General features: G+C 49.6%; 2 protein-coding genes across 2 annotated transcripts; one reads left to right on the top strand and one right to left on the bottom strand.

Moving 5' to 3' along the window:
- Positions 1 to 1,169: 1,169 nt before the first annotated feature.
- On the bottom strand, positions 1,170 to 9,203 carry NDUFA7 (NADH:ubiquinone oxidoreductase subunit A7). Its single transcript, XM_070931942.1, has 4 exons — positions 9,092 to 9,203; positions 5,434 to 5,483; positions 2,922 to 3,071; positions 1,170 to 1,520 (listed from the first exon to the last, which is right to left on the bottom strand). The coding sequence occupies exons 1-4, from the start codon at positions 9,140 to 9,142 to the stop codon at positions 1,424 to 1,426; spliced, it is 348 nt and encodes a 115-aa protein (XP_070788043.1). The 5' UTR covers positions 9,143 to 9,203; the 3' UTR covers positions 1,170 to 1,423.
- Positions 9,204 to 10,356: 1,153 nt separating this feature from the next.
- Positions 10,357 to 11,312, top strand: RPS28 (ribosomal protein S28). The gene is made up of 3 exons (XM_070944794.1): positions 10,357 to 10,466; positions 10,559 to 10,704; positions 11,213 to 11,312. The coding sequence occupies exons 1-2, from the start codon at positions 10,380 to 10,382 to the stop codon at positions 10,679 to 10,681; spliced, it is 210 nt and encodes a 69-aa protein (XP_070800895.1). The 5' UTR covers positions 10,357 to 10,379; the 3' UTR covers positions 10,682 to 10,704; positions 11,213 to 11,312.
- Positions 11,313 to 13,034: the final 1,722 nt, after the last annotated feature.

Here is a 13,034-nt window from a genome sequence, read left to right as displayed (position 1 = left end):
AGTCTACCGACAAAGACTGCTCGGGCGTCTTGGCAAGGGTGGGTGTCTCTTCCTGGGTTGGGGGGCTTGTGAGAAGTCTCCTCTGGAGGGAGGTTTAACCTGATCGATTTGGGGGGGGGGGTCAGAAATTGGGCCGCTTTTGCTCTTGTCAATCCCAGCCCTGCAGTCGACTGGTCCGAAGACCCCCCCCTCCACGCCCCCATATTTTGGTGCATCAGCTGAATGCTTTGGAGAAAGACATTTTGGGGGAATCTTTGTGTCTGTATCATCTGTCTATTAACTATGATCCATCCATCATCTCCATTAAATAAACTATGATCTATCATCTACCTTATCTATCTCATCATTTATCTATATCCTCTCTCTCTCCATACCTATCTATCCATTATCTATCTAGTCTATTATCCTCTATATATACATATCATTTCTATCATCCATCCACATACCTATCCATCTGTTTCTCTCTCTCCATACCTCTCTCTCTATTATCTATCTAGTCTATTATCCATCCATCCATCCATCCATCTCTCTCTCTCTCTCTCTCTCTATATCATGTTTATCATCCATCCATCCACATACCTATCCATCTCCCTATCGACCAACCTATCTATCCATTATCTCTTACCTACCTATCTTGTATCTCTTGAAAGTTGCACAAGTAGTCCTCAACTTACAACAGTTCATTTAGTGACTGTTCAAAGTTACAACGGCACTGAAAAGTGAGTCGGAGCTGTTTTTCACAGCCGTTGCAGCAGCATCCCCAGGGTCATGTGATCAAAATTCAGACACTTGGCAACATGGCGGTCGCCTTGTCCGGGGAGTGGGTGGGTGGGTGACGTGATCCCTCTTTGAGACCTTCTGACAAGCCAAGCCAATTGGGGAAGCCGGATTCACTTAACAACCGGGTGACTAACTTAACCGGTGCAGTGATTCACTTAACAGCTGTCGCAAGAAAGGTCGTAAAATGGGGGCATAGCTCACTTAACAAATGTCTCAATTAGCAACATAGATTCTGGGCCCAATTGTGCTCCTAAGCCAAGGACTCCCTGTAACCTGTTTCGATTCTGTTTTGAATTTATGCTTGTATTTATATGACTGGTGATGCTGCCTCCTAGCCAGAGTCAGGCGGGGTAGAAATGTAATAAAGAAATGCACTCTTAGCCAACATCTTGTGCCTCCCTTTATTCTGGTTGTATATCTGAGTTAACAGTTCCAACAGCTGTTCCTCAAATTCTATTTTCCCAGCCCAACAAGCCCCTTAAAATCACGTACAACTTACAGTTACATTATGGATGGCATTTATTGAATTAGCCCAGGAGGAGGAGGAAAAAGTCCTTCTGTGTTGCTGCTCGGCCTCCTGGCCAGTGCCGAGGCCGGACCGGCTGCTGTACAGCAACCCAGCCTTGGAGCCTCGGGGGCAGTTTTACAAATAGGGCTCGTCCTTGGACAGTTCCCACTTCCGAGGGGGGACGCCAGGGGTCACAGGCAGCTTCTCCGTCCTTGTGACGGAAGAGTCCGGGCTGTGGGTCAGAAACGAGAGAGTTAGGAGGCTGCATGGACACCTTCCCCAAGCTGGAGACGTCCCCAGGCTGTAAACTCGGATTAAAAAGAGCCAGTTCGGCTTAGAGGTTAAGGCACCAGGCGAGAAACCAGGTGAGTTCTAGTCCCACCATAGGAATGAAAGGTGGCTGGGAGACTTGGCCAATCGCCAGGTGGCAGTGAGTTCTAGTTCTGCCTTAAATATGAATGCTGGCTGTGTGATGTGACCAGTCACCAGGTGACAGTGAGTTCTAGTCCCGCCTTAGGCATGAAAGCCATCTGGGTGATTTTGGGTCAATCTCCAGGAGTTCTAGTCCCATTTTAGGCGTGAAAGGCTAACCAGAATCGCCCTGTAGGAGAGATGGGCAGCGTAGAAATTTAATAAATGTGATAAAATAAATAAGAGTGGTTGGGCCAGTTCTTCCTCCTCAGTCCAGCCCACCTCACCTGGTGGTTGCGGGGAAAACAGGAGAAGGAAGGAGTATTAGATTTTGTCACCTTGACTTATTTATAAAAATAATAAAGGCGGCGTATGAAATAAATATAAGCAATGTTGCCCGCTTAAGAGGAAGCCTCCCGTTCACACCTCCGAGAGGGATCTGTTCCCCTCACCTTCCCCATCTCCCAGGAGCTCTGCAGGCTGAGAAAAAGGCAGGGAAGGCATATTGCAGATCCCCTCAGTTAAAGACTTCTTTGCCCAAGTTGCCCTGGGGAATATTCCCTCTCCTCCTGGAGGTGAGGCAGCCCCCCGCTCCCCACTCTCCTGGTCTCCTGTAAGGGTGCAAAAGCCTTCCCTTCACCTTTCAACTAATTTTTAACAGTGCTCTTAATCATCCTTGCCTCCTCTTCTTCTTAAATTTTAACTTTTATATATCTCATTATGTAGTAATTATTTTATGGCACACCATAAGGGAGAAGGGCGGTTTCCAAGCGTGATAAATTAAATACGTAAAAGGCCTCTAAAAGGCTTCCTATGAAAGAAACCTTGCCGGGAGGAGAGGAAGCCAGACCTTTTCCGGCTGGACTCTTTCAAGGCCTCCTCGGGAGGAGAGAAAACTTCACAGGTTTTGGGAACCAAGCCAGGGAAAATCGGGGGGAAAAGGCCTTTAAACACCCCCCACAAGGACGTTCCTATTGCAAGTGGTGTCGGCTTTTAGCATCCTTTTGGAAAACGCCAAAATAGCTCAAGAGCTTTGGAGGCTCAGCCAGCCGGGTCATTGTTCAGAAGCCGGAAATGGCGACGACAAACAAGGATCTGTTTAGCTGGGCTCCACCTGACGCTTCCCTAAGAAGGAACTTTCCAGGAGGGAGGCTCTTTTGCGAAAGAGGCTGCGCTCTTTGAGGCCGTCGGATCTCCGCAGGTATCGCCGAGGGGGGCCTACCTTCCCTCTTCCGCTCTGGGGGCCAACTTCTTCTGAGCTGACATGAGGACAATGGGCGGAAAGGACTCCCTGCGCCCGTCTCTGGTGCAGTAGTAGTTGTCGGCTAGCTTGTGGCTGGGTCCCACGGGGAGGCGGGGAGGCGGCTGGGTCCTACCAAGCAGGAATCGGAAGGAGACGATCAACGCGTGAAAAGGAAACATGGAAAAATCCACTGAAATTGGAGGCACTTGAAGGAATGTCCTGGTATGACCGGGCTAGAAGCAAGAGGCCACATCCTCTCTGCAAAGAGTGGGCCACATCCTTCTCCAGGGATCACAAAAGGGACTTCCAAGGTAGGGAGGGGTCTTGAGATGGACCCTGCACCCACTAAGCGCCTAGTGTTTGAAGCAGCCAATTACAGGGAAAAATGAAATTTCATTTTAATGTATGCCGATGAGTGCACATTCAAAGCGACAATAAAGTTATTATTCTATTCTAACACTATCAGGCAATGCCAGCCGTCATAACTGGGCATCTGTGGAGATTCTCAATCATCCAGGTCATGGTTGTTCCAAATATATTTCCCCAAAATCAAGAAGAGAAGCAACCTGGAACTGAGGAGGAATTCCCTGACAGGGCAGACAATTAACCAGTGGAACAACTTGCCTCCAGAGATTGCGAATGTTCCAACCTTGGAAGTTTTTAAGAAGAGACTGGACAACCATTTTCCTGCCTAAGCAAGAGGTTGGACTAGAAGACCTCTAAGGCCCCTTCCAACTCTGTTGTTCTGTTCTGTTTAATTCTAATTCTAATTCTAATTCTAATTCTAATTCTAATTCTAATTCTAATTCTATCCCATCCCATCCCTATCCCTATTCAAAAGGCAACTGGACTTTCTTGGGATTTTTTCCCTTGAAAACGTTTCTTCAGTTCTAATGAAGTTCTAACTACAGTATTGAGTTAGAACTGAAAAAGCTTTCTTGGGTGAGAAGCAAAACATTTTCAAAGAAAAAACAAACAAACAAGGAAGTCTGGTTGCCCTTTTTGAAAAGAAATTGTCCCTTTGGGACAATGAACAATGGGCCAAACTGATCAATAGCCTTGAGCCGAGTGGACAGTGTGATACAGGGCCGCATCCAAAGCATTCAATGGTCTTCCGAGTGGATTCCTCTTGGCTGGGCTGTCCCTGATGGCCTTCCTGGAGACTGGGCTTTGCCCTCTGGCCTGGGGGATCAGAGTTGTGGAGCCCATAAAATGGTTGTGCAGGTAGACCTTCACTTATGACTCTTATTCAGTTCAATCAGAATAGAGCCAAAGGTGCTTTTTTCAGGAGGAAACTTGAATTTCTTATTTTTTTCATTGAAGACGTTTTCACTTCTCGTTCAAGAAGCTTCTTCAGCTCTGACTGGAGACTTTTAGCTGTGCCCTCTGGGATGGACACCCTTCGAATGATGTAGGAACAGATTTCCAGAAAAATTGAGGCCTGAAGGAACCATTGTTGTAGACCAGAGACAGATGATGTCCTCAGCAATTCCAAGAAGGCTCCATCCCCATTTGCACCACTCAGGTGACCCCGAGGACACAGGTAAACCTCCAGGCGGCCTCAACGACCCTCTAAGTCTAAAAGGAAGCAGCTAATGACCAGCTGTCTGCAAGGAGTATAAATCCTTCCATCCCCCACCATCCAGTCAGAGCCGAAGAAGCTTCTGGGATCAGAAGTGAAAGGTCTTCAAAGAAAGAACGAAGGAAGTCCTGTTGCCTCCTGAAAAAGCACCTTTGGGACAACCATGACCTGGATGACTAAGAATCTTCATAGACAATTCCACAGGCACCCCTGTTATATACAGATGAACAGAATTGGGAGGGACCTTGTAGGTCATCTAGTCCAACCCCACCTCACCCCCAGCCCAAGCAGGAGACCCTCCACCATTTCTGACAGATGGCAGCCCAGTCTCTTCTTCAGAGCTTCCAGTGATGAAGCTCCCACAACTTCTGAAGGCAACTTCTGTTCCATGGGTTGATTATTCCCACTGTCAGAAAATTTCTCCTAATTTCTTGGTTGAATCTCTCTCTTTCATCAGTTTCCATCCATTGTTCCTTGTCTGGCCTTTGGGTGCCTTGGGAAATGGCTTGATCCCTTCCTCCTCTCTGTGGCAGCCCCTCAAATATTGGAAGGCTGCTATCCTGTCTCCCCTGGTCCTTCTCGTCCCTTCACTAGACTAGCCAGGCCCTGTTCCTGTTATCATTCTTCATGTGTTTTAGCCTCCAATCCCCTCATCATCCTGGTTGCTCTTCTCTGCACTTTTTCTAGAGTCTAAGGTTATCTAAGGTTCCAATTGTGTAAATGATTTTGGGCAACAGGCACCAGAACTATACATGGTTTAAATCAGGACATTCTTTCTCCAGTAGCACCGTAACCAACCCCACACACTTAACGGAGGTTTTAAACTCTCTGATGCGGAGCTGCTCCCTTGTGGAGACTTGAGCCACGGCTGAAGTACAGAGCTTTTTCTAACGTCCTGCCGAGAATTACCTTTTGGAGATCTCTGTGTAGCGCAGCTGCAGTGTAGCTTGGAGGTCTCGCTGTTGAGAGAGAGAGAAGAATAGAATAGAATAACAGAGTTGGAAGGGACCTTGGAGGTCTTCTAGTCCAACCTCCTACTTAGGCAGGAAACCCTACACCCCTTCAGACAAAGGGTTATCTAATCTCTTCTTGAAAACCTCCAGTCTTGGAGCAATGAGTGAGAAAGTGAATGAGTGAGAGAATCTATTCATCTAAAGTGCAATATCTCAAATGCGAAACCCCCCCCCCCCCAACTCTCTGCAGATACAGTTCTACAAAGCAATCACAGAGTCTGTCATTTGAACCTCTTGTAACTGTCTGGTTTTGGCACAGCAACCAAACAGGACAGACACAGGCTTCAACAGATAGTTAGGACTGCAGAAAAAAGAATGGCAACCAGCCTGCCCCATTAAGAATCTGTATACTGCATGGATCAGAAAGAGGGCTGAGAAAACATCTACAGACCCCCTCACATCCTGGACATAAATTGTTTTAAATTCTCCACTCTGGATGCCGTTAAAAGGGCACTGCATGCCAAAACAATGAGGCACAAAGATAGTCCCCCCTCCCCCCACTCTGCTGAACACCTGACTCCCACAGCACTGTCTTAGGCCTAAAGATATTTTACCGATGTAGTAGGGCTGCACTGCTATCATCCTTCTCATCTTCTCATTGACTAGTACCTTCTATTGGCATCTATGCTTTATCTCTTGTTGTATTGTAGAAAGTCAGCACCTCCCACCACCTCCTAGAACAGTGTTTCTCAACCTTGGTAGCTTGAAGATGGGTGGACTTCAACTCCCAGAATCCCCCAGCCAGCAGCGCTGGCTGGGGGATTCTGGGAGTTGAAGTCCACCCATCTTCAAGCTACCAAGGTTGAGAAACACTGTCCTAGAAGAATGAACTATTTTGAGGAATATTAAAAAAAGGCAGAATTTTATATTTCCCTACATGAGAAATGGAGAAACATGTTTTTTAGAGGCAGGAAGCAGCCCCCAAGTCTTTCTTAATAGCCCAGACCAGATGCCAGCACTTAAGAGATAAAGAGCTTATTGAAAAAGGAAGGCACGTATCTAGATAGCTCTATTCATAGGCAAAGCAAATACTGCAGACAGAAATCCTTTCAAGACAGGATATTTTGAAACTCCCTGCAGCAAAGTCTGAACAAAGGCAGAAGTACAGAGCCTTGGTAGTACAGTGGTCTAAAGCACCCTGTTATTAAGACCAGCTGCCTGCAATTACTGCAGGTTCGAATCTCGCCAGGCTCAAGGTTGACTCAGCCTTCCATCCTTTCTAAGGTAGGTAAATTGAGGGCCCATTTTGTGGGGGCAATAAGCTGACTTGGTATAAATATACAAAAAGATGAAGGCTATTGCTTAGTGCATTGTAAGTCGCCCTGAGTCTCCGGAGAAGGGCGGCATATAAATCAAATTAAAAAAAAAAAAGAAGGGTAGGATTAGCCCTCACTCAAGATCCAACACAGGAGGAAAGCCATTAAGAGACAATAGGAATTGCCCAACACTCTTTCAGGGCACAAGCCCCTTCATTGCACCAACCCAGAGCAGCCCAAACTTCAGCCAAACCTGGGAGCTCAGACAAACACCTAGGATTTGCATTCCCTCTTTTGCCTATAGAGCCAGCTATGACCCCTACATGACCCCATGGGAATCTGGCAACAGCCAATAGAATGCATGTTCTTGCACAGGAACAGGAAGCTCAAGTGCAAAGCCCAAGAGAAGGTATAACCCCCCCCTACTCTCAACTCCACGTGGTCAGCTGCCCAGAACCCATGTGGTTCTGCTTCATCATTAAACCTTCTCTCCAATCAGCCTCCCTTGACAGCTTCCAGTGTCTTTCTCCCGGCTTGGAACTGAACCAGATGGATATTTCTTCCCACAGTATCATGATTAACGGTTGTAACTATGATCTACGGTCTATGGTCTACCACTTTGTTGCTTGTATGTACAGTGAGAGCTTCTGCACCGGAGACAAATTCCTCGAGTGTCCAACCACACTTGGCCAATAAAGAATATTCTATTCTATTCTATATCTGAGCCACTGCATTCCTAGAAACAGTTCAAAAACACAAAGTCTATTCAAGTGATAGAATAAACACAGACACCCTCTCAACTGAGCGCCGTTAAATAAGAATACAGGTAGTCCTTGACTTACAACAGTTGGCTTAGTGACCATTCAAAGTTACAACAGCACTGAAAAAAACTGACTTAGGGCCATTTTTCACAGTTATGACCTTTGCAGCCTCCCCATGATCCACATTCAGACGCACTTATGACGGTCGCAGGGTCCCAGAGTCACGTGATCCCCTTTTGCGACCTTCTGATGAGCAAAGTCAATGGGGAAGGCCAGGTTCACTGAACAACTGTGTGGCTAACTTATCCACTGCAGTGATTCACTTAACAACCGAGGCAAGAAAAGTCGTAAAATGGGGCTCAATTGGGGTCATACGTCGAGGACTTCCTGAAGTTTGGTGTAAAGCACAATTAATCCTCTGCCATTCAGAATAGCTCTGGACAGAGAGATGGGAGGGGCATGTAAATTTGACAAATAATAATCCTGCTCCCAGTCCAGGAAAATCAGTAAAACCCCTAAAATTATAGCCAGGGGGTAGGAAGACCAAATAGCAGATAGAGATGCCCTTCCTTCCTTCCTTCCTTCCTCTTCTTTTTCTTCTCTTATTTATTTTCCTTCCTTCCCTTTCTCTCCCTCCCTTCCTTTTCTCCTCCCTTCCTTCTTCTTCTTTTCTCTTTCTCTTTCCTTATTTATTTTCCTTCCTTCCCTTTTAGAAAGGAGGAGACCCCTTCCCTTCTTCCCTTCCCTTTCCTTCTGCAATAGACCTTAAAAGGCATAAAGCAGCTCCTGGCACCTTTCACCTGAGCCTTCCGCTCCTTAGCTCTCATCCCATCATTTAGAAATGTCTTAGAACCGAAGAAGCTTCTGGGAGGAGAAGTGAAACATCTTCAAAGAAAAACCAGAAAGTCCAGTTGCCTCTTGAAAAGAAAAAGGGAAAAAAAGCCCCTTTGGGACCATTTAGAAACGTTTATTTACAATTAATAGTTACACCTGGCCTTCTACACCCGAGTTCCTCAAACCTTAAGACTTCAAGTCCCAGAATCCCCCAGCTAGCATGCCCCAGAGTTTGCGGAAGTGGGCAGGATGCAAATCTTGCAAATAAATATCCCCAATCCCAAATTTGGAACATTTTAGACTACAACAGAATAACAGAGTTGAAAGGGATCCTGTGGTCATCTAGTCCAACCCCCATAAGTATTTCTTCAAAGGCAGCCATTTTTAAGGTAGGTGGACTTCAACTCCCAGAATCCCTCACCCAGCCACTCTCCGAGAATGTCCCAAGCTGACTGAGGAATTCTGGGAGTTGAAGTCTAAAAGGGGCCACTGCTCGATTGGTCCAGCCGGAAGGCCTTTGCCACGCGGAAACTACAAACCCCAGGAGCCCTCGCGCGGGGAAAAGGGCGGGGTTTAAGGCGCGAGGCCCCGCCCCGCGCTCAGGGTCGCTGGGGATACGCCCGGCGGGGCCGGGCAGGCGTTCGTCGGACCTTCCGAGGAGACCGGATTGGGGAAAACGGCCGGCGCGCCCGCTCGCCCTTACCCCGGCCAGAAAGTTGCGGATAAGACGGATGATGCCGGTGGCCGACGCCATCTTGGCTTCAAGGTTGCGCGCTGCGCGGAGCACGCAGGGGACGCCATGCCCCGCCCTCCGATGGGCGGGGTTACGTGGCACGCCGGAGAGAAGGGCGGAAGAGACGAAGCGCGGCCTCGCGCGGTGCATGCTGGGAGGAGGGGAGAGGGAAGAATGAAAGGGAAGAAAACAAAATGCTGAGGTTTTTTTTTTTTAATACCGGTGTTTTTCTTTCTCTTTTTAAAATGTTATTTTTTTAAAAAAAATTCCAAACTTATGCCAGCGTTTCTCATCCTGCACACTGGGGAGATGGGAGGACTCCACTTCCCAGAATTCCCCATTTGCTCTGATGCCATTGTTGGCAAGGAAGCCGCCCAGAGTTCACTGCAATAGAGGCAAATGAATACAGGCAATGCCAATCTTCATTCTGCAGGAAGCTAGCTCAGCGCCACTAACAACTATGGATGAATGAATGAATGAATGAATGAACAAACAGTCCTCAACTTACAACACTTCGCTTACTGACAGTTTGAAGTTACAATGGTACTTATGACCATTTTTCACAGTTATGGCCATTGCAGCATCCCCTGCCCAGGGTCACAGGATAAAAATTTGTATGCTTGGCCACTGACTTATGATGGGTGCCGTGTCCCTGGGGGTCACATGACCCTCTTTTGCAACTTTCTGACAAAATCAATGGGGAAGCCAGATTTATTTCACAAACCGCGTTACACCAACTTAAGTGCAATGATTCACTTAACAAATGCGGTGAGGAACGTCGTAAAATGGAGCAAAAGACAAATTTCTCACTTTGCAACATAAATTCTGGGCTCAATTGCGGTCGTAAGTTGAGGACTACACGTAAATTTAAAAAAATGTGAATATCTGTGAATAAAAGCCTCCAAGGCTGGGGAGGGGCTATAAAAATAAAATAAAATGAAATAAAAATTTAAAACTTTGAGTCGCGGGGATAAGCCCTCTCGTTCTCTCTCTGCTGCCTCCTGTGGCCTTGCGCGGCAGGGCAGCCCGTATCCGCGCGGGGGGGGCGGGGCCGAGCCATCAGCTCCGCCTCTGCAAAGAAAGCCGTAGAAAAAAAAAACAACAAAAAAAAACCAAACAGCTTTCCCGCGCGGGGCCTGCCGGGAAGGAGCCCCTCGCGCGGAGAGCGGACCTCTCGCGAGACTTCCCGCCGAGGTTATATAAGGGCGCGGCCCGAGCGCGGGGATCTTCTTCCGCTTCCGCCGCCGCCTGACCAGCCATGGACACCAGCCGCGTGCAGCCCATCAAGCTGGCCCGCGTGACCAAAGTGCTCGGCCGCACCGGCTCCCAGGGGCAGTGCACGCAGGTGGGCGGCGGAGGGCCCGAGGGGGGGGGGCGGGGCGGTGGAGCCTCCAGCGGCGGCGGCAGTCTACCTGACGTCCTTTTTCTCTCTCTCAGGTGCGCGTGGAGTTCATGGACGACACCAGCCGCTCCATCATCCGCAACGTGAAGGGCCCCGTCCGCGAGGGGGACGTCCTGACGCTGCTCGAGTCCGAGCGAGAGGCCCGAAGGCTGCGCTGAGGCCCGCGGGTGGGGGGGGCAGGGTAAGAGGCGGGGGGGGGCAAAAGAGTGGGAGGGGGTGTAAGGGGAGGGGTGGGGTCGAGAGGAGGAGGAGGGGGGTCGTGGGGGGGTAAAAGAGGAAGGGTGGGAGGGGGAGGTAAGAGTGGGGGCAAAACGGTAGGAGGGGCTGTAAGGGGAGGGGAGGGATGGGTTCGAGAGGAGGAGGGGGTCGTGGGTAAAAGAGGAAGGGTGGGAGGGGGAGGTAAGAGGCGGGGGGCAAAAGGGTGGGAGGGGAGAGGGGTGGGGTCGAGAGGAGGAGGAGGAGGGGGTCGTGGGGGGTAAAAGAGGAAGGGTGGGAGGGGGGGTCGTAAGGGAGGGGGATAAGAGTGGGGGATGGGAGGGGGCCCCGGGGGGATCGAGAGGGGAGGGGGATGGGGGGGCGTAAAGAGGGTTGAGAGGCAGGGTATTGGGGGGGCTAAGGGGGGGGAGGGGGCTCGTGGGTGGTGGACCTGACAGTACCTGACTGCCCCTCCCCTTTTTCCCCCCCCGCAGATCGAAGGACGGAGAGCCGCCTCTTGTTTCCCCCGCCTGCCTGGCCAACCAGCGACGAGCCACCAAATGTGTGGAAATAAAAGAAAATCTGGGTTTTTGACCTCGGCCTCAGGTGGATTTTTTACTTTGCTTGAAGATTCCCGCCCCCCTCCCCTGTTTTGGGAGTGGGTGTCCACACACACACACACACCGCCTTAAGTGGGAAAGAGGGGGAGAAAAGGGAATAATGGAGGAAGGGACCTTGGAGGTCTTCTAGTCCAACCCCCTGCTCAAGCAGGAAAACCTAGACCATTTCAGACCAGTGGCTGTCCAGTCTCCTTAAAAACCTCCAGCACCCACAGCTTCTGGTGGCAGGTTGTTCCACTGGTTAATCTCACGGTGAGGAAATTTCTCCTTATTTCTAGGCTGGTTCTCTCCTTGATGAATCAGAATACAGATGGAAGGGACCTTCTAATCCAAGCAAGAGACCCTGTACCATCGGTCTCTCCTTGAAAACCTCCAGGAATGTGGCTCCCTGCAAAGGGAGGTGCAGGACGGTCATTATTTTAGGGCCTTACTTTCCTCTGCTTTGCTCTTATCCTCTTATCCTCCCAACCTGAAGATATATTCTATATTTCTGGTGATTTTCTGGAGAATTCCTTCAAGGTTTTATCCTCAAGCTTTTTGGAAGCGGTTTGCCATTTCCTTCTTCTGAGAAGGGCCGTCTGAAGTCACCCGGCTGGCTTTGTGCTCAAAGGGGAACTGGAACTTGCCCCCTAATTCAGGGCCTTTAATCCCAACACCAAATTGGTTCTCTACAGTTTGCATCCTAATTAATATTCAGTCCTTTAGCCCCATTTTAGAACATAGAATGACAGCGTTCGAAGGGACCTTGGAGGTCTTCTAGTCCAACCCCCCCCCTTCTCAAGCAGGAGACTGTAGACCATTTCAGACCGTTGGCTGTCCAGTGTTCTCTTAAAAGCCTCCAGTGATGGAGCAGCCACGATTTCTGAAGGCAAACCCTTCCACTGGTTGATGGCTCTAAACTGTCAGGAAATGGCTCTTTAGTTCTAAGGGGAGGAGAGAAAATCTTCTTTCCAGAGAGGCTGGGTATGGAGTGAGCTGGAAAGGGGGCAGAGAAAGGCCTCCCTCCAATGATGGGGAGCGTGTCCAGGCCATCCAAAGGGGTCCCATCGCTGGATGTGGCAAGGACAACTTGGCAGGAGAGAAGGCCCTTCCTGACTGGAGCAGGGACTGGAGGTTTCAGTCGTGGTGGCTGGCTGGAGGAATCTGGGAGTTGGAGTCCAGCTGCTGCCTTCTGCAGGAAAGGTTGCTTTGTAGGAGGCAGGGGAGTATTCAGGGGACACCAGATCCCATCTTCCACAGAGACAGGGTGTGGAGTGAGCTGGAGAGCCTGGAAGGGGGCAGAGAAAGGCTTCCAAGAGGAGTGGGAGTGGGTCCTGGCCATCCAAAGGAGAAAAAGTTGAGGGTCCCCTCACTAGTTGTGGGAAAGAGGCTGCTGGCAGATCAAAAGGCCATCCTGGGCTCCTGATTGGGGCAGGGATGGGAGGAGGCTGGCAGCCCCTCGGGAGGATGGATACGTTGCTTCAGGGGTCTTCCCAGGTGGGGGTTGCTTGCTGCCGCCTGGCCCATCTGGTTCCTCCCTGCTTGGCCCTCTCTCTGGGTCTGGGGGTCTCATTGAGTTTGCAGCCTGATGGGAAAGTTTTGGCCTGCTTTGGCAGGAGCACCGGGAGAAAAACCTGCTGGTGCTAAAACGTTTTAAGAACTGCCTCCCTCATCTCCACCTCTCAAGGATGGCTTAAGTGGCCCAGTGCAGGCGGTT

The sequence above is a fragment of the Pituophis catenifer genome, unplaced genomic scaffold (genome assembly GCF_029215685.1).
Source record: "Pituophis catenifer annectens isolate HBS135680 unplaced genomic scaffold, rPitCat1.0.hap2 SCAF_1, whole genome shotgun sequence".
Lineage (NCBI taxonomy): Eukaryota > Metazoa > Chordata > Lepidosauria > Squamata > Colubridae > Pituophis > Pituophis catenifer.
Note: the sequence above shows the minus strand (reverse complement) of the source record. Positions and strands in the feature narration are given on the sequence as shown.